Here is a 17,853-nt window from a genome sequence, read left to right as displayed (position 1 = left end):
ACACCTCTCCTGGGGATCCCAAAAATCAAACTGTGCTGATAATTAAAATTAGAACCTCATCCTTACAAAAAAAACTTCTGTCTGTTTCAGTCAGATGAGCCAAAAATTACCCAGGAGTTTCTGGTAGCTTCAATCCATCTGTAGCAAACTTGAGCAAACTGCATTTTTACAAAGTATCTTTTATTAATTGACTATAAACATCAATTATTTATAGTCCTGCTGTAATCAATTAATGGAATATAACAATAGAGTCCAAAATATATGCAGGGAAAAGGATATAGATCCTGTAAGTATGAGCTGAAAGAACACACTTGAAGGTCCTAATTGGCTCTGAGGTCCATCATTAATTACTGGAGTTTTATGGTACAAAACTCCCCCTTTAAGTGGGACCTTCCGATATCTGTAAGGATTTGAAACCTCCTGTTTGTGGAGCAAAATGCCCCTGACATTTCCCAAACTGTTCCTCACTGCTTTAGGGTTCTGTCCCAGCCCTGCAGAGAGGGAATCCTGAGACTGCCAGGGAAGGACACTGGCAATTCTTTACTGAGAGACAGCCAGCCCAAACCTCAGACCTGTGGCACTCCCAGTCCTGCGGAATTTCATTTGGAGTATTAGAGATTGATTACAGGATGATAAGATATTCATCTTTTCCCTTTGGGAGTGTGTGCAGGGGAAATCCCTCTGCGTGCTTCTGGCCTTTCCTTCACCTTCCACACACCGACTGCTCCTGAGCTGCTCAGGAATTCTGAACCCGCTTCCACAGGACACTGTGAAAGGTGATTTAAATCAAGTATTACAGAGTATATGGGCCATCTGAGAACAGAAAGACAAATGTTATTTGTATTTGAAGCTGCTTTTGTGCTGAAATTCCCTGCCCCGGGATCTCCAGAGACGATGTGCTCTGACCTTTCCGTCTTGGACTCGCTCTCAGCCCGGCAGCGCTCCAGGTCGTGGTGAAGAGCCTTCAACTCTGCCTGGAGCCTCTGCTCCCGTTCTAGGCTGCCCTTATAAACCTTAATCTCCTTCTCCATTGCTTTCACTTTGTCCTCCATCACCTTGAACTCGTGGAGTGTCAGGTAGCTGACTCCGCAGTATTTGCACACTGTCTGGTCCCGGGGCATCTGCAGAGAGAGAAAATGCTTCAGTGTCTCAGAGAAACAGGTTCAGCTAAAAACCCCTCAGTCACGCTAAGAAATAATAACAAATCCAAACAATTAAACCATTTGCTGCTCTGGAACGTTTGAGATCAGATGATGTTATTGCTTTAGCAAATAGAGACAAAAATCTTCATTAGCAAAATGAACCCCAGCTAGAGCAGCACTTTTCCTTCCTGGCAGCTTCCCAAGATACATCAATTTGATATGTGGGAACTCTCACTGAAATGCTGAAGTACTTCTGAGTTAGGTTGGAGGTATTAATGGGAAGTGAAATGCTGTGTTTTACAAAGCTGTTTCATTAATGAATCTGGGATTACCAGATAAATGTTATTTCTCCGGGTTTCCGACAACTCAAATCCAAGTGAAGGAGGCAAGAGGAGGGAGAGTGAATAAAGTGAGGTAATCCACAATCTTCACAAAAATAATTGATGAGTGAAGCTGAGGTGTCCATGGCACTGGGGTGCTGTGGAATCTGTAACCCCTTTGCCAGGAATGAAGGACTCAGGGCTGATTACAAAACACAGAGCATGTAACACCCATCCAAAGGAAAGGCCATGTATTAAACTGGGAAACAGACTTTTCCAACTGAGCTGGTTATTAACCTTGAAGCAAGGAACATGCAAGCACCTGTTCAAACAGTTTAAATCCAATTAAGAAGCTTTGTTTTACAGAAGAAGAAAAAAAAAAAGATGTTTTGAGACATTGGGATAAACAGAAAGAAACCCTACTGAGAGGAAAGAAAAGAGCTTTCAAAAATTATAAATTAAAGACTCATACAACAACCTTTAGGAGTTTAAATATAGCTTGATATAAACAGTGTTTCAGGGTGCCCTACACAAGCTTTATTCCCCCATTTCCTAATGTTGCTCCAGTTTAAACCCCCCTGGTTACAGCTGCTCTGGAGGAGCCGAAAATGCAAGTTTATTTTTCCTGGCAGCTGCAGTCTGTGCTTGGAAACCTGAAACTGCTCCTCGGGACAAGCACCCCGAAGTTCCAAAGCCCTGGAATGAGGGCAGTGGGAAAGGACAACACGAGCTGTGCAGGCAGCACAGGAGGGGTTTATCAGAGAGGACACGGCGCCCCGTGCAGCACAGCCACTGCTGCTGCTCACACTGACAGCTGAGAACTTTCACTGCCTCTCCCATCAAAAACAAGATAGAATCACCAGGGGGCTGAACTGCAAAGGGCTTGTGCAAGTACCAAAACTTCTTGGTTTTCAGCTTTGTTACTGAATGTCAAAATAAATGAAGTCATAGAACAACAAATACTCCCTGTCTGGGCTCAGCTGGAAGTGCTCTCCTTCCCATCCGTTCCTCAGGTGAAATGAAAATCTGGGAGGATTCCTGATCAGGTTGGATTTTTACAGTATTTGCTACAGAGTAAAAAAATCACAGAATAGGAACTGCTGAGTAAATCAGGACCTTGCTCTGCACATTAATAATTACCCTGCAAGCACTGCAGTAAGTGCACAGATTGAACAGCTTCCAAACATCCACCTGAACACATGGAACGGTTCCCTGGCACCAGGAATGGATTTGGCACACGCTGAGTGATGCCAGCCACAGTTAATTTAAACCCAGCACATCTGTCCAGGGTACCTGGGAAATCACCAGGACCCAGATGAAAGTGAATAGAGCAAGGAAGGCACTGACCTGATCTCCCATCCTGAATCCAAGGTTCCTCTCTCATGGAATCCCAGGATGGTTTGGGTTAAGAGGGACCTGAAATCCCACCCAGTGCCACCCCTGACATGGCAGGGACACCTCCCACTGTCCCAGGTGCTCCCAGCCCTGTCCAGCCTGGCCTTGGGCACTGCCAGGGATCCAGGGGCAGCCCCAGCTGTGCCAGGGCCTGCCCACCCTGCCAGGGAACAATTCCTAATTCCCAAAATCCCATCTGACCCAGGAATTCCAATATCCCATCTACCCCTGCCCCCTGGCAGCCTTATAAATAAATGGTCTTTCCAGGAGAAAAGCTCCACCAGGCCTTGTCTCTTAGACACCAAAGTTGACCAACCATTAAACAAAATCTGTGGGAAACAAACTCATCAGCTCTTGTGCTTACAAATTACCTTTTCTGGAACAGTGAGATTGCTGAGTAACCACAAAGGATGTGTACTAAACACAAATTCATGGTTTCAGATTCCATATTTCACTGTTTCCATTTGATAAAAACACTGCTGTCATCTTAACTTCAAAGCAGGAAAAGAACAGGGGAAAAACAGTTTGGAAGGAATAGAAAAGGAAACCATCAGAGCTCTGAGTAGAAAGGGGACTTACGTGTCCTGAGTGAGCACTGAGGACAAGCAGTGAACAGAAAAAAATCAATTAGGAATTAAAAAACCAGTTTTGCTGAGGACAAAGTGCTTGATCTGGGAAGGTATTTATCCATAAGGCTTTGAGCTACAGTTGTGAGTGATGCACAGATGCTGTAAAGCATCTGGGGGAACAGTTTCCACTCTGCAGTTGGCTTTGGAAGGAAATATTATCCCCTGGTTACAAAGATTTCTTTAGCTACCAAGGCAAGGGGAGGACTGAGCCAAGAGGGTTAATCACTCAAATTACATCTGTCTGACTCAATTTCATCTGTAGAGCATAAGCTGTAAGGGAAAAAAGAAAAGAAATTGGTGTTCTGGACCATTTTTAGCCTTTTGAACAATGAGACAGGAATTTGTACCACTTGAACTTGACCAAATAACTGCAGGGTGTGTCAGCTCGTGCACCACCACCCCTCTGCTCCGGAATTTCACATTCCACCCACAAACATCCCAGGATGGAGAGCTGGATTCCTGTTTGGAAGAGCGAGCTCCTCTCTCGTTGGGCAGGGCTTTGATGTTACAGCACCCAGCACAGAGAGATCACTGACCACAGAACCCTGAAACTGCTCAGCTTGGAAAAGCTCTGCCAGAGCATGGAGTGCCACCCCACCACAGCATCCACACGCACAGGGCTGATAAACCCCAGCACTGCCCTGGGCAGCTGGGCCGGGCTGCACAGCCCTTCCCATGCAGAAATTCCTCACAACACCCCCCCTGTGCTCCTTGCTCCACAGATCTGTCAGGACTGAGATTGCTTCAGCAAGGACTGGTCAAAACCAAAAAACTCTGTATTTGTCCAATTCAAACTTGTAGCTGGAAACATAAAAGTCGAGAAAAAAAAATCCTTATGCTGCAACTGGGTGGTCTTAAATTATTTCTGTATGTTGATTTATTCTACCTTATTACCAAATTTTACTTTCTTTTTTGTTTCATTCCTCTCCCACATTATTTTCATGTTTCTCATCCCGTCTGTCCCTCTTCTGACACACCAGTCAATCCCTGCTGCACAAAAAGAAATGATGACTCAAACCATTGATTTTTGAGGAAGAAAGGGGAGTCTTTTTGATGTGTACACAAAATAAGGTACCAGATTGAAATTTATATTTGCCTTAGTCAGAGAAAAATTTTTAAAAGGTCTCAGTAGAAACTTAACTTCTTTTAAAAGAAACAAAGTGTATTTATGAGCCAAGTTTTCAACCAGCATCTACCCCAGAGCACTACAGATGGTACTGCTGAGCCACACTGCTCACATCATTATTTGCTGCCTGCCCATAAAATCACAGTTGCAAAATAAAAATCCCGTGCTTGCTCTGAACACATGAACAGTGGAGAAACAGGCTGGGAGCAAAACCAGAAGGTTGCTTCACCCAAAACATGCCCTGGGAAAATCCCTGTGTCACGAGAGGAAACAGCACCGGGAGCTCAGGTGGCTGAACCCGCTGCAGCCTGGAGGAAAGCAGAATAATGAACCCTGACACTGTCACACTCACAGAGCTGCAAACACCAGCACAGGGCCAGCAAACAAACAAAGCAAAAAAGGTTTTTTTGTGAGAAAACCTTGGATAGAGAGAATACAGCCCTAGTTTTGTGAGACAACTTTGGATATGGAGAATACAGCCCTGGTGTGATGAGAAAAGCTTGGATATAGAGAATACAGCCCTGGTGCGATGAGAAATCTTTGGATTTAGAGAATACAGCCCTGGTGTGATGAGAAAACTTTGGATTTAGAGAATACAGCCCTGGTGTGATGAGAAATCTTTGGATTTAGAGAATACAGCCCTGGTGTGATGAGAAAAGCTTGGCTGTAGTGCCTAGAGAGGGTGGGGAGTGTCCCTCAGTGGAGATGCTGAACCACCTGGACACCACCCCTGGCAGTGCCCAGGCCAGGCTAGACACCGGGGCCTGGAGCCACCTGGGATGGTGAAGGTGTCCCTGTGTCCCTGCCATGGCACCTGAAGGTCCCTTCCAACCCAGACCATTGCAGGGTTTTCTCCCATTTGCAGAGCACTCCCCAGCACTCAGAGCACCCCCACAGCAGGAGCCTGACACCCCAACAGCACAAAACATCCCAAATTCCACACTGAGTGCTGGAAACCTCCGTGGGCACTGGAGCAGCTCAGGGATGTCACCTCCAGGAGAATCCAGGGGCCCAGCAGGATGCTGAAATGGGCTCTGCCATTCTGCCACGCTTATCTGGAGGGCACAAACTGGAATTTTACCTGCTTTTAAATGCCTGCTGGTGCCACTGCAGCGCGTCCCAAGCACGGAGCTGTGCTGTCCTGTGGGCTCCCAGCCACGGCTGAACTCTGTGTTCCAGAAGCTTCCACAGGAAAACCCCAGTGCTGGGTTCACAGGCAGACAGCAGAGGAGGGAGGCTGCCATGATGTGCTCACGCAGAGCCCACACTGTGCCCAGGCTGTGCAGAGGCTCTGAGTGCCCCTGGCTGCCTGTGGTGTACCCGATACCCTGGGGACACCACAGGACGTTCTGTCCCCATGGGGAACAGCTCAGGCTTCCTGCCCGGCCCCAGCTCCTCTCTCCCGGCCTCACACAACTCCCAATCTCTCAGGGGATCTTGGCCCTACTAATTTTATGATTTATGGTAACAAAGCTTATTTTTTTTTTTTTTTTCAAATAAAATATGAAATTAAATATAACTGTGTTTGCTGCCTTGAGGACTTGGGTCATTCTGTTGCTGTTCTGTTTCCTGTTTCAGGGAGATCCTCAGTGCAAAGCTGCCTCTTCCCTTCTATTTCCCTCCACTCCCACAGAACTTTAATTGAAGTCCAAAGGCACAAAAAATGATTCATCTACCACTGGCAACAAACAACTACCAAGGTGAAATATAAAAGCCTTGATGAAAAATTAAACCAAAATAGAACATTAACCAAGCAATAAAACCAGAAGTCCCCAAAAATACACGTCCATGACATTGGGTCAAGGAAACACTAACTCCCTTCTGTACCCTGCTGGGCTCTGTGACACCTCTCAGGCTGAGTTTGCTTGCAGAAACTCTATGTAAATACATTAAAAGGAGGCATTAAAAGCCACTGATTTCCATCTTTACTAACAATTAGTTCCCAAGAAGTATGCAACTATAAATACAAAAGAATACTATAAACTTTAATAATGGATATGTAGATATTTTATTCACCTATTGTTCTTGTTTTTTTCATTTAGCACCCATCTTGCAATGAATGTGAAATGCAATGTTGTGGAAGGGGTGTGAGAACAGAAGAAGGAATAAGAGAGAGAAGAAGTTAAAGTTTTTACACAGTTCTCTGAGGCAAAATAGATCAGAACATGAAGAACCAAGGTCCCTTCACATCATTCCCTTCACAAAATGCTGAGAAATCTCCTTCCATGTAATGCTGTGAAAGGGGTGGGGTATGAAAGCAGAAGGAATGGGAGAGAGAAGAAAGCGGGGACATGTAAAAGTTTTTACACAGTTCTCTGAGGCAAAATAGATCAGAACAGGAAGAACCAAGTTCCCTTCACATCTATCATTCCCTTAACAAAATGCTGAGAAATCTCCTTCCATGCAATGTTGTGAAAGGGGTGTGAGAGCAGAAGGAGGAATGAAGTTTTTACACAGTTCTCTGAGGCAAAATAGATCAGAATATGAAGAACAAAAATCCCTTCGCATCATTCCCCTCACAAAATGCTGAGAAATCTCCTTCCCTCTAGACTAAAACTTCCTTTAAAATAAAATAGTGATAAACAGCTTGTGCAGCTCCAAGGAGAGGAAAAATGAGAGCCTGAGCCTGTGAGGCTGCTCCTGGATGCTTTGTGAGTGCCACAGCCCAACCTCCAGCATCCATTCATGCATCCATGCATCCATCCATCCCTCAATCATCCATCCATCCATCCATCCGTCCATCCATCCATCCATCCATCCCTCAATCATCCATCCATCCATCCATCCGTCCATCCATCCATGCCAGGGCACATCCCTCACTCTGGGCAGCCCTCAGTGCCTGAGAGGCTCCATCCCTGCAGCCCCATGTGCTCCCTGGGCCCGCACACCCACCCTGGGAGCATGTGCTCCTCTGGCACAGCTGGCTCACATCTGGCTGCACTGGGAGCAGGCTGACAGGGAGATTCCAAAGGAGAAGCTGTAAAATCTGGGCAGCAGAGAACAACGGGAAGGGAACGAGCACATGTGTGCAGAAAGGACAGCAGATACAAGGGCAGGAAATGGTGAGAATGACTTGTAGTGCCTTGTAACCATGCTGCAGCTACAACACGAGCCAGCTGAGGAGGAGATGAGCACAGCACAGGATGTGTCAAACCCTGACACTTTCCCATCCCAAACCCCAGGCTGTCGCTGCCTTGGAGCTACACGTGGCACGAGGAGGATGGGACAGGAGCAGAACTCTGTCCATATCTGCAAATCCTGTGTCCTCTGCACCATTAAAGGTGTACCCAGCACTGGTGGGATCTCCAGAGATTGCCTACCCCATCCTCTACTTCGAGGGACAAGTTGAAGTGACAATCCCACTGGGAGAATTCCACAACAGCCGGGAGAGCTGCTCCAGAGTTTCAGAGCAATGCTTTCAACCAAAGCACATGCAGAAATGTGAGCAAAAGACTCATTTGCACCTGGAAATGAACCACCACCTCCGGTGAGCAGTTACTGTGTCCTCCCTCAGGTATTTTCCAGAATGAGCAAACCCAGCTCTGTTATCCTTTCTTAGAAGAATTTAAAGCTCTTTTTACTATTTTTGCTCTTTTCTAAATTCCCATCAGTCACGTCATTATTTTAAAGCCTGCAGCTCAGAACTGAAACCTCAACAGCCCTGGACAGATGGACAACAAAGACTCAAGTTTCACATGTGATTCCTATTACAATTATTGAGCTATTCAAACTATTAATACATTAACAGATTCTTTCTGTGTAACATCCCTTTGTTCATTTTATTCTGCTTATGACCTGATTACAGCCCTCAGACTGTTAAGTCTGACAAGGAGGTTATTATGGATTTTGTATTGATGCACTGGATTAATTTTAAAAGCCTTATTTTTGCTAAGAGTATGGAGTTTAATGCTGTTCCCAGAGTGCTCACACCCCTTCCTGACTGGCACCAGCATATTCCTTATTGTAATCCAAGATCCTGGCTCAACAGTAACCAGCAGCCACTGACACTGGCGCTGACAGAACTCATGTCACTGCATTTCTGTGCCTGCCCTCTCCCTGTGCCAGCACACGCCGAGCACATGGAGCAGGAACTGCCTCAGGAACTGATCCCAACATAAAACAGGCTCAAGTGCCACCAAACTGCAGCTTTTAGTCATTAAAGGAAATATTAAGCAGTAACCAGCTCCAGGAGGATTCCCTCCTTCAGCAGTTTGGTACAACTGTTTCTGTGAGAAGCTTACACTGATTTTTGCTCACCACTGTACCCCGTTGGGGCAGAAAAACTAACTGCTAAATACACAAACTTAGTGGGATCCTTCCTGCTACCAAAACAGCTGCTCACGAGTCTGAAAGTCCCACAGCTTCCCCCCTTCTTCTTTTTTAAGGCTAAGTATTCATTTCCCCTGTCTTTATCCATCCTACCCATCCTTAATTTCTCAGAAATTGTCCGAACAGTTTCCTGGACTAAGCCAGGCAGAATTTCTCCAGGCCGAGTACACAAAGCTTTTAAATGACTTGTCAATTATGAGCTGCAGACCGAGGAATGAGGACAGCTGGGTGTTGTACTGCCAGAGTGAAAACTTGATAGTGTTACAAAAAGTGACTCGTGTTCCACTTGAGCGCAGCCTCCTCCTAAATTGAGCCATACAAACAGCAGCGCTGTTACACCGGCAATCATCTGTCTGGCAAACAAAAGAACACACAAAGACACGAGGGGAGAGGAAGGGGAATGTTCCGTCCCCGTGTGTGTTGATACTCCTCTGGAACATGTCATGCTCTGCAGTCCTTCCGAGCTCCCGGCAGCAAAACACGCCAGAACAGGGGAAATCTGAGACTCACCTGCAGTGACAGCCCCGGCACAGGGCGAGGTGTTCCCCAAAACTCACCTGCACTGACAGCCCCGGCACAGGGCGAGGTGTTCCCCAAAACTCACCTGCACTGACAGCCCCAGCACAGGGCGAGGTGTTCCCCAAAACTCACCTGCAGTGACAGCCCCGGCACAGGGCGAGGTGTTCCCCAAAACTCACCTGCACTGACAGCCCTGGCACAGACTCAGGTGCTCCCCAAAACTCACCTGCACTGACAGCCCTGGCACAGACTCAGGTGTTCCCCAAAACTCACCTGCACTGACAGCCCTGGCACAGACTCAGGTGTTCCCAAAACTCACCTGCACTGACAGCCCTGGCACAGACTCAGGTGTTCCCCAAAACTCACCTGCACTGACAGCCCTGGCACAGACTCAGGTGTTCCCCAAAACTCACCTGCACTGACAGCCCTGGCACAGACTCAGGCGTTCCCCAAAACTCACCTGCACTGACAGCCCCGGCACAGGGCGAGGTGTTCCCCAAAACTCACCTGCAGTGACAGCCCCGGCACAGGGCAAGGTGTTCCCCAAAACTCACCTGCAGAGGCAGTCCTGGCACAGGGCAAGGTGTTCCCCAAAACTCACCTGCAGTGACAGTCCTGGCACAGACTCAGGTGTTCCCCAAAACTCACCTGCAGTGACAGTCCTGGCACAGACTCAGGTGTTCCCCAAAACTCACCTGCACTGACAGCCCCGGCACAGACTCAGGCGTTCCCCAAAACTCACCTGCAGTGACAGCCCTGGCACAGACTCAGGTGTTCCCCAAAACTCACCTGCACTGACAACCCCAGCACAGGGCAAGGTGTTCCCCAAAACTCACCTGCAGTGACAGCCCTGGCACAGATTCAGGTGTTCCCCAAAACTCACCTGCACTGACAGCCCCGGCACAGACTCAGGTGTTCCCCAAAACTCACCTGCAGTGACAGCCCCGGCACAGACTCAGGAGTTCCTCTGCAGGGTTCCTATAGAATTACTGTAATTACACCGCACAAAGAGTGAGGAAATCCAACACCCAGCCTAACCCAGGGCCAAAATGTACAGGCAATGCACCGGTGCTCACAGGCCTGTGCAACATCCCTGAGCTGCTGCAGGAGCTCCGAGCGTCGGGGTCTGGCATTTCCGCAGCTCGTACCTTGCGGATCTCCTCGGGCAGCGCGTGGACGGGGCCGCGCCGCTCCATGGCCTCCCGCGGGCTGGGCGGCGGGCTCCGGGAGCGGCGGGGGCTCGGGGTTCCGGGAGCGGCCGGGGCTCGGGGCTCAGGGCCCGCCGGGGTCCCGGCCGGGGGGACCCGTGAGGGGCCGGGGGGGCGCGGCGGCCGCCGCCATTTTGTGGCCGCGGCGTCGGCCGTAACCGCGGCAACGGCGCGTGCGCGTCAGAGGGGCTGAGGTGAGGGCGGCGAGGGGAGCGCGGCCCGGGCTCGCCGCAGGATCGGGGTTTAGTGCGCCCCAAAATCCCCATGACACCTCAAAGCCAGCCCTGGCATGACCAACACGGCTCCCCAGAGCCGCTCCTGACACCCCGAAACCGGCCCCGACATCCCGAATTGGGCCTTGACACCCCAAAGCCAAACCCTGACACCCCAAATTCAGCTCTGCCACCCCGAAGCCCCCCAATACCCCGAAGTGAAACCCTGACACCCCTAAGCCAAAACCTGACATCCCAGATTTGGCCCTGCCACCCCAAATTTGGCCCTGCACTCGCAAAGCCACCCCCAATGTCCCGAATTTGGCCTTGACATCCCAAACCTGTCCCTAAGTCCCCAAAGTCTATACTGACACCCCAAAACCACCTCTGCCCCCCCCCCCCAGCCAGCCCTAACAGCCCAAATTTAATCGTGACACCCCAAAGCTCCTCCTGACCCCTCAAAACTGCATCTGGCACTCCTAATTCAGCCCCACCAGCCCAAATTCGGCTCCAATACCCCAAAGCCACCCCTGACACCCCCAATTAGTCCCCACCACCCCAAATCCGGCCCTGCCAGCCGGGTCATCTGCGTGTCACACCCGAGGCACGAGCTCAACCTCGGGATGAACCGGGAGCCGCCAGCTCCCGGTGAGACCCACTGGAGCGAACACACGGTCACGAAAATAAATAAATCAGGGAAGGATTGGCAGCGAGATTCGGCAGTTTCAGCGGGATTAATTCCACTTTCTGCCCTTCTTTCTAGCGCTGATGGGTTGCCGTTTCCTCCAAATCCCAGTCCCTGTTGGGACTTGGCTTGATCACACAGCAGGGACCATCTGCCCAAAGGAATTCCTACATCCCCCAAGCAGTTCCTACATCCCCAAAACATTCCCTACAGCCTTATATAAAATAATACACCCCCAAAACCATAATTTAGGGATACACACAAAAAACTGGGGACAGGCCATGAAAAAAAGAAAAAAAAAAAAACCGAGATGACCTTAATTTAATTTATGCGCGACACATCTCTGAGGTGAAGCATTAGTAAGGTTGGGAGATGAATAGGGGAGAAAAGGGGGGTTGGATTGAGGAAAGCGGTGAATTTTAGGGGACAGAAACAAAAGCTTTATTGGGGAAAAAAAAAAAGGAAAATTGCATCAGTAAGGGGGGGAAAGGAAGAAAGGGTGAGTAAGTGCTGTCTCAACAGACGGATGCTAAACCGGGGGGGAGACGGAGGGCACCGTGCACTGGTTCGGGCTCCCGGCGCCCTCCGTTCCCCCTCAGCTCTGCACGGCCGTGCCACGCGTGTCACCGCGGGTCCCTCGCGTGTGGCCGCCGTGCCCCGTCCCGCGTTGCGTGCCGAGCTCCGAGCCGCGCTAATCCCGCCTTGGCAGCCGCCTCACGCCCCCGCCTCCATTTTAACCTCTTCGTGCTTCCACGCCAGGCGCTGGCGAACGGGGGGGAAGCGCGTGTTGCGTGTGAAGGGCGGCTCGCCCCCCGCGGGGGTCATTAATTAAGATCTGCATTAATAGGAGCTGGCGAGAGCCCGCCTTGGCTGGGAGCGGGGTCTGGGAGCGGGGTCTGGCCGCGCCGTGCCGGCAGCTGTTCCCGCCGTGCGTGATGGCGGCGGGCGGGGGGGCGGCGGCTCTCACGCGATGGCGGGGCTGACGTGCCGAGCCGGGGTGTCGTGAGGCGCGGCCGTGAGCTCAGCGCGGATCACCGCGGGCGGCGAGCGGGGGGAGCGCGGCAGGCCGGGGGGAAGGCGGGCTGCAGCACGCAGCAGGCAGGCAGGCAGGGAGGGAGGGACAGGGGAACGGAGGCTGCTGCATCCCGGCCCTCCCCACCCTGGCTGTGCCCGCTGAGGAGGGGCTGGAGGGGGCTTGGACAGAGGGAGCTGAAGGATCCGTGTTTGGGGGGCCTGAGGGGAGCTTGTCCCAGAGGGTTCTGAGGGGATCCAGGTATTGGTGGGGCTGAGAGGAGCCTGTCCTGGAAGGGATCCAGTCCTGTGGAGATGGGGGCGATCCTGTGCTTGGGGACCTGAAAGAGATTGGACAAAGGGGAGCCTGTGGATGAGAAGATCCAGACTGGGGCGCTGAGGGGAGGCTATCGTAGGGGAAATAAAGGAGATCCTGTCTTTGAGGTCTGAAGGAAGGTTGCACAGAGGGAGCCTGTCCTTTGGGAAGGCTGAGGGCAGCCTGTCCGAGAGGATCGGGGGAGATCCTGTCCTGGAGGTGTGGAGAACCTGGCAGAGCCATGCTGAGCCAGCCGGGATGCTCCCAGGCCAGGGCCCTGTGGAAAGCAGAGCACAGGAGAAGCACTGGGCTCTGAAGCAGCTGCTTCCTCCCGGCAGGAAGGCCCCACAAAGCCCCCACTCCTCACGGAGCCCACCGCCCGCTCCACACATCCGCGGTGGCTCCGGGGGCTGAGGGGGTCGGTCAGCCCTGCCCGAGGCCTCGAGCCGCGGCCGGGCCGGACGGAGCACGGCCGTGTCTGTGCCCGTGGCACGGTGCCGGTGTTCGTGCCAGCCCCGGCGCCCGGCACCGCTCGGGATCAGGTTCCAGGCGGCGCGAGCAGCTCCAAGGACAAACGAGCGGGCAAGAACCGAGTGCGTGACACGCAGCAGTCATAAGGCAGCTATTTCCATTGTTTTCCGGCAGGCTTTGTACCTTCTCAAACACACGTGGAAAGCCTCCCGCTGCTTAGAAATCCCAGCCCAGAGGAGCAAAGTCCGTGCCAGTGTGCAGCTGGGGAAAAAGGCAATAAACACCAACACTCTCTCTCTTCGCACAAAGCGGGACCGGCCGAGGGGCTGGGAGGGTGAATAGGTGTGTCCTCACCTGCAGCAGTGAGAAATCCAACTTTTATCCCAGCCCTCGGGCTTTAGGCTGCCCTCACGTTCGCGCGGTACAGGGAGCGGTGCGGGGAAGCGGCTCCGCAGCATTGTCTGCAAACAGCTCCTCTGGGAAGCTCCGGTTGTTTTCCTAGGGAGGAGCAGAGCTCGGTTATCGCTCCGTAGGTACACAGGGGATTTGGGGAGGAGCGGGGGTCCCGTGCCGGGCCCGCAGCACGGAGCAGACGTGCGGCACGAGGGGTCAGGGGAAGGACAGGGCTCGCAAGGCAGCCGGGTTATTTATTCCCGGTGCTCCCTGCACATCGCGTTGGTTCCCCTTTTCCAGCGGTATTTGCTGGGTTTGTTTGGTTTGCTCCGTTTGCCCCCTCTTTGCAAATGTCACAAGGACGAGAGTGAGGGGAGAGGGGCCTCAGTGGGAGGATGTTTGGAGAAGGGATCTGAGCGCCGGGGCTACCTGGGAGTCAAGGTCAGGCGGGTCGCTGTGCGCTAAGAACAGAAACTCTGCACAGCAGCAGGGAAATGATAAAATCAGGGAGAGCAGGGTGGAGCGGGGTGCTTGTGCGGGAGGGCAGAGGGGAGGGAATGGTCCCACTCTCCAGAGGCACCGATGTGGCCCAGAGCAGGGCACAGAGGAGTGTGCTGGGGGCAGTGGGACATGCGGGGCAGCACCGGCGTCCCGAGGGATGTGCTCCTGCCGTGACATTGCCAAATCAAAGTCAAGCTCTTGGCTGCAAGAGCGCACGAGGTGACTCAGAGAAAGAAACCATATGATTAAGCAGCAGCTGAGTGCCAGAAGTGAAGAGCTGTCAAGGATAATATCAGGAGCGTGTGTGTGGAGGACAGTGGGTTTATTTGCCACGATAGGAAAGGATTTGAAAGGGAATACAAGACGCTTGTACTGAGTCTGACTTGGCAGCAAGAGGAGTTGGGAACGGTGCCAGGAAAAGCGTCAGGGATCCAGGGCTGGAGTGAGGAGGGAATGCAGAGCACAGGCAGCTCTGGCAGTCAGGAATGGGCAGAGGGCACAGACCAGTCAGCAGGATGGCATCTGGGGAGGGAATCAAAGAATCGTTAGAGTTGGAAAAGATCCCCAGGACCATGGAATCCACCCTTTGACTGACCAAATACTGCACTGTCACCAGCCCAGAGCGCCACATCCAGTCATTCCTTGGACACCTCCCTGGGCAGCCCCTTGGAGTGCTGAAAAGCCCTTTCCATGAAGAAATTCTCCTGATATCTGATCTGAACCTCCTCTGGCACAGCTTGAGGCCAATTCCTCTTCTCCTGTCAAAAGGTCCAAACAAGAGTCCAAGTCCTGGGAGATGGTGCAGAGGGGTAGGAGGTTTGGCGCTCTATTTTTAAGGCATTCAAGGGCATAGCTATAAGATCTCCTAATGCTCCTGGGTGACAATGACGGTGGCACTCCTGGGGGCTCCTCAGGCAAAGCAGAGCTGTTACCATGAGGGTGAGGTGCAGGACTCAGCAGTTTCCCAGGAGCCTGCCAGGGAACTCCCATGGGATGGCAGAAACCCCATCAATCTTCCCTGTTCCCCCCAGCCACCAGCAATCTGCTCTTTCCTAATTTAAACACAGGAGCTGGAGGGAGTGAAACGTTTCTACTGCTGCCTTTAAGAAAAAAAAACAACAAACCTGAAAATCCTGCCAAAACAGAAACTGCACACAAAGCCCTCCCCACTGGAAGGGGATGAGGATGGGTGAAACAAGACAGATGTCACAGCCTTGGTGAGCTACTGGAAGAAACACCCGGCAGTGACGAAGGAACTGTGGAGTCACTGTAAAACAGGAAAAGACAGAGAGAAAACACAAGTGAAGGAGGCTGGGATGTTGAGAGGATGGAGCATCCCAAGGAGGATGGCGGGGCTCACTCGAATCCAGGGGGCAAGATCAGTGTGTGTGCATCATTCTGAGATCCTGCATGCAGAAACAATCCCTGGGTCTCCCAGCCTACAAGGAAAGGAGTGGGAATGCCCAAACAAGTAAGGACTAGTCTTTGCAAGCCCTGAGACTGTGTTATGATACTTACTGGTGACACAGCTCTGGAGCTTTGCTTGGGCTCCTCTCCATCCCCTTTTAAACCCTTTTAAGCAGCAGCATGCAGTGCCTGGCAGGAGCTCAGGCTGCTCCTTCCTCCAGCTCCCCTCAGTGCCCAACTCCTGCTTTGGGATGGCCCTGCAGCGTCCTGGTACATCCTGACAGGAAAATGCAAATGTTGCATTTCCATGGCATGGCCTGACAATGTAAATTTATCTCCCACGGAGAGATAACAGCACGTGTGTTGGTTGCAGGCTGTTACTACAACAGACTGTTAAGAAGCAGCCCTACCCTTATATGTGCGGAACTGGGATGAAAATAAAGCGGAATAGGATTTTTCTTGCTTTGCTTTAGAACCTGATTCCTCATCTGTCAAACCCACTGACTTCAAAAGGAGCAAGGGCAAGACTGCAGCTAACATCCAAACAGAGATAATGTTTACTGAAGTGCAAGAATGGTTATTCCTGCTCTCTGAAGGCAGATCCTGGGGGAGGTGATGGCCAGAGGATGGCCCTCTGTACTGCCCTGACCGAGAGCTCGGCCGTCGTGTCCTGAGGACACCCGCGGTGACCCGTGGCCACCTGACGTGACCCGTGGCCTGATGCCAGCTGAGCCGGCAGCCTGTGGAGCCCGGGGATGGGCAGGAGCTGTAGCAGCCACCACCTCACTGTGCTGGCTGCTTTCTGAGGGCTCTGCTACAGAACCCTGCACAGACCCCTCAGCGTGGTTGTTCTGGGGCTCCTCCAGCACTGCTCAGCATCACACACTTTGCCCCCATTCCTGGGAATCTGCTGCACGTGATGGTTTCCATAAGCTGTTCGCTATTTCAAAGTACCTTAAATAGTTTAAGGAAGGAGATTTTAGATTAAATTGCTTTAAAATCTTTAGGTTGCTTTGTGATTCATCCCAAATAAAAGCTATTGAAGAACTTGACACAGCTGCCAGCAGAAGGCCCAGAGCTGTTGGTGTGTTTGGGATCAAGAGTGGGGACTCCCTGCCAGGGGTCCCTGAACTTTAAGGTCCCTTGCAGCCCAGGCAGCTGTGACTCAGTTGTCAGAGGCACACAAAGAGGTGTCCATGGCTCTGGGGAAAGCAAACCCTGTGTGTGACCCCTGAGAGGCAGGGGAGGCTTGTGAAATGGGCCAGTGTTTCCTGGTCACCATGGAGTCACCGAGGGAACAGGCAGATTTTCTTCCTGTTTACACAACATGGCACCAGCAGCTTTGTCCCCATCTCTGGTGGCCTGCAGCCACCATTTGGAAGCTGTGGTGACACACCATGGTGATAACACTGCCAGAGGGTTTCTGGAGAGCTCACACAGAACCCAGCCCTGCCAGAGGATGCTGCAGTGCAGGACAGCTGGCAGGAGATGCAGCCCCAGCCTGCAGCCACCAGGGCACGAGGGAGGGCACACCAAAGGTGGCCCAGATATGTCACAGGGAATTGTTCCCCAGGGAATGGCAACAACCACCTGCATCCAGTCTGTCCTGTGAGGGGGCTGAGGGAGCTGGGGAAGGCAATCAGCCTGGAGAAAAGGGGGATCAGGGGGGCCCTGTGGCTCTGCACAGTTCCTGACAGGAGGGGACAGCCAGGGGGATTTGGGATCTGCTCCCAGGGAACAGGGACAGGAGCAGAGGGAACGGCCTCAGGCTGGGCCAGGGGTGGACACCAAGACGAGTTTCCCCATGGAGAGGGTTAAACTCTGGCAGGGGCTGCCCAGGGAGGGTTGGAGTGCCCATCCCTGGAGGTGTCCCAGAAAGAACTGGAGGTGGCACTCAGAGCTCTGGGCTGGGACAAGGTGAGGATCCGTCACAGCTGGGACTCGAAGGTGTGCAAGGGCTTTTCCAGCCTCAGGGATCCTGGGATCTCATCACTGTGTGCAAGAACCAGCCTTGCTGGGAGGTCAGGCTGGACCTGGGGTTCCTGCAGGGACTCAGGCTGCTGCCACACTCTGTGGGTCCACGCTAAAGTGCTGATGGCTTAAAGCCAAAGGTGCCACTCAGGACCCCACAGCCCCGTCACACCGCACAGGGACAGTGCACTACAGAATTCTCCGTTTTCTCACGGCAC

General features: G+C 52.0%; 1 protein-coding gene across 1 annotated transcript in view; it reads right to left on the bottom strand.

Moving 5' to 3' along the window:
• The window catches only part of LEKR1 (leucine, glutamate and lysine rich 1), a 30,902-nt gene extending 20,195 nt beyond the window's left edge, over nt 1–10,707 (bottom strand). The window contains exons 1-2 of the mRNA XM_058031362.1: nt 10,609–10,707; nt 907–1,121 (exon numbers count right to left, since the gene is read on the bottom strand). Of these exons, the coding sequence (XP_057887345.1) occupies nt 907–1,121; nt 10,609–10,656 (263 nt within the window). The 5' untranslated portion in view covers nt 10,657–10,707. The remainder of the gene's footprint in view (nt 1–906; nt 1,122–10,608) is intronic.
• Nucleotides 10,708–17,853: the final 7,146 nt, after the last annotated feature.

This window comes from Melospiza georgiana, chromosome 10, assembly GCF_028018845.1.
Source record: "Melospiza georgiana isolate bMelGeo1 chromosome 10, bMelGeo1.pri, whole genome shotgun sequence".
In the NCBI taxonomy this organism is placed as follows: Eukaryota; Metazoa; Chordata; class Aves; order Passeriformes; family Passerellidae; genus Melospiza; species Melospiza georgiana.
This window is presented reverse-complemented; position numbering and strand designations above follow the sequence as displayed.